The 2,421-nt window shown below is 40.1% G+C and overlaps 1 protein-coding gene across 1 annotated transcript in view; it reads right to left on the reverse strand.

Annotated features, from left to right (window-relative positions):
- The window catches only part of snrnp70 (small nuclear ribonucleoprotein 70 (U1)), a 24,411-nt gene extending 22,335 nt beyond the window's left edge, over nt 1-2,076 (reverse strand). Inside the window, exons 1-3 of the mRNA XM_015022907.1 lie at nt 1,869-2,076; nt 1,386-1,532; nt 1,242-1,304 (exon numbers count right to left, since the gene is read on the reverse strand). Coding sequence (XP_014878393.1) covers nt 1,242-1,304; nt 1,386-1,532 — 210 coding nt within the window. The 5' untranslated portion in view covers nt 1,869-2,076. The remainder of the gene's footprint in view (nt 1-1,241; nt 1,305-1,385; nt 1,533-1,868) is intronic.
- Nucleotides 2,077-2,421: the final 345 nt, after the last annotated feature.

Genomic DNA, 2,421 nt, shown 5'->3' on the forward strand with positions numbered 1-2,421 from the left:
AACTGCTGTTTTATTGTTCTAAGCCTCAAAATAATTTCCAAAATTAGTTTATTGAGTGAATCACTAACATTTAATCAAGACTACTCAGTTTGAAAAAGAAAAAGTGCAAATGATTCACTGGAATGTGCATTTTTAGACTTAATATAGTAAAACTTTTTACAATTATAAGCATTGGTTACTTATCAGCTTCTTCAGTTTTCACCATACTGCACTAAATTGAAGAATACTGAGGGTTATAAGGTTATAGTTGGTACTGGTTTAACAAATGAGTAAGTACTAAATATTTTAGAACATCAGAAGCAAATTTCATGATATCATCATGATATCATGAGTTTTTCAATTTACGATGGTTAAAATGGCACCATTGCAACCATCGAGTATAAATTGTTATTCAAATAATAACCTTTCGCCATCAAATTCACTGCGAGTATGATTTATCCGACACCCTACAAATGCGTCACTAGTCTCTCCCCTCTCCCAACCTGAAAATTTTCTGTTAGTCACGCTGGAGAAAAACAACATGGTGACAGCGAGAGTTTGAGGCGAGCGGTCAATGAGAAGGTAACTAAATAGGAATCAGATGAACTAGTCTAATTACGAAGAGAAACACTGCTGGATCAATAATTTGGCAGTAGTTCAGATTTTATATGAGCTAATATGAAGGCCACATAAAGTCTGGAGGCCTGTAGTGACTGCAGAAAGTTGGTGACCTCTTTGCAATATGCGCTTCAGCATCCACTGACCCTGCTCCGTCAGTTTACATGGTCTACCACTTTGTGGCTGAGTTGCTGTCATTCCCAAACACTTCCATTTTCTCATAAGACAGCTGACAATTGACTGTGAAATATTTATCCCATCAAAGTTCCACGTAGAAATTCACTGAGCTCCTCAAAACAACCCATTCTTTCATAAATGTTTTTGCAAACAGCGTGCATGTCTAGGTGCTTCATTTTATACACCGGTGGCCATGCAAGTGATTAAAACACCTGATTCCGATAATTTGGATAGGTAAGCAAATACTTTTGGTAATGTAAACTTCTGGCTTCAATTGTACATATAAAATCTTATTTTTTGTCAGTCAGCCGTACATCTTCCTAGACTATTCAGGTTACTATTTTTTAGCACTACATAAACATAAAGAGTTACACAACTTGTCCACAGATCAGTGGATAAGGGCAGTGGCAAAACAAATTCAGTCACTATTTCAAGTGCTTGAAAACTGTTAACCAGGCAATTCTAACCTTTCTCTCCAGACGCTCTTCACGAGTCTCTGCTCTGGTCGGTGGAGGGGCATCTCTTGGATCCTGACCCAAAGACAACTATTTCAGTTAGAAAATTGGACGTTAAACCAGAGCAACATACAAAAAAGAAAAACCAACAATCACCTCGAAGTGCCTAATAAAGGGAGCGATACCACAGTAAGGCTGGTTGTGGTGCTTCTCATGGGGTAGTTTTTCCAGCTGAGGTAAGAAAGGTATGGGGTCCCGAGGCGCAAAAAGGGCCAGCAGGTTCGGTGGGAGGAACTGCGTCATCTTTCATATCAAAAAAGAAACATCAAGTAGTTTAATTACACCACAAGTGTCTGACATATGGCAGATCAACAGGCTAAAGGCTTGCTGCATCGTTAGCGTGATGGGCTCATTGTTGTCTCCGAATTCCTTATCATCACTCTTATTATTATATGTCCAGATTATAGGTCAACAGCGGTGGACCCTGTATTAAAACTACAACGTCGAAATTATTACGTATAATTACGTATAATCAATATTCGTTACACACTATCGCATTTAAGCCTCATCTTGTAATGCTACCTTCATCGTAGCCGCTAAGCTAACAATGCTACCACAAGCTTCATACATTTGTCCTACCTTCTCTCCTCCACTGTTCGACAAATTTCACACCATGGACTTCAGAGAAAAACCTCCGGTGTAAGCTGATCTCCCGGACCAAAGTAGTCTCCCAAAGCAACAACAAAATGATCCCAACAGAACCGTTCAGTTTCCACAAAAGTGAATATAGCGCGAGGCGAGTAGCTGGATGTGTACAGGAAACTTGCAAGGATTCTCAAAAAATACAAAATGGCGGGACGTCGTAAAACGAAGACTACTGACGTAAAGCGAACAACATGAGTGCACGTCGGCAAACCCATAGACCATAGACATCAATACGTAGACCCCTCATGGAGCGCTGAGTCCTACGTAACTGCGTCCACCATCTTCTATGTGGCAGCAGAGCGATCGGAGCTCCTTAAGTCCTGTGCTGTGTGAACTTATTTCAACCGTTTTACGAAACAAACTGGATTCATTTGGCATTACCTTTCACAGGTAAGGATGAAAGATCAGAATCACTTGACTTTGCAGCCAGAAATTCGCTTCTAAACAACCGGAAAATATTTCCTGTGTAGCTTATTTGGCCCGAAGT

This window comes from Poecilia latipinna, unplaced genomic scaffold (assembly GCF_001443285.1).
Source record: "Poecilia latipinna isolate Pla-1442-1.1 unplaced genomic scaffold, P_latipinna-1.0 Scaffold3135, whole genome shotgun sequence".
Classification (NCBI taxonomy): Eukaryota; Metazoa; Chordata; class Actinopteri; order Cyprinodontiformes; family Poeciliidae; genus Poecilia; species Poecilia latipinna.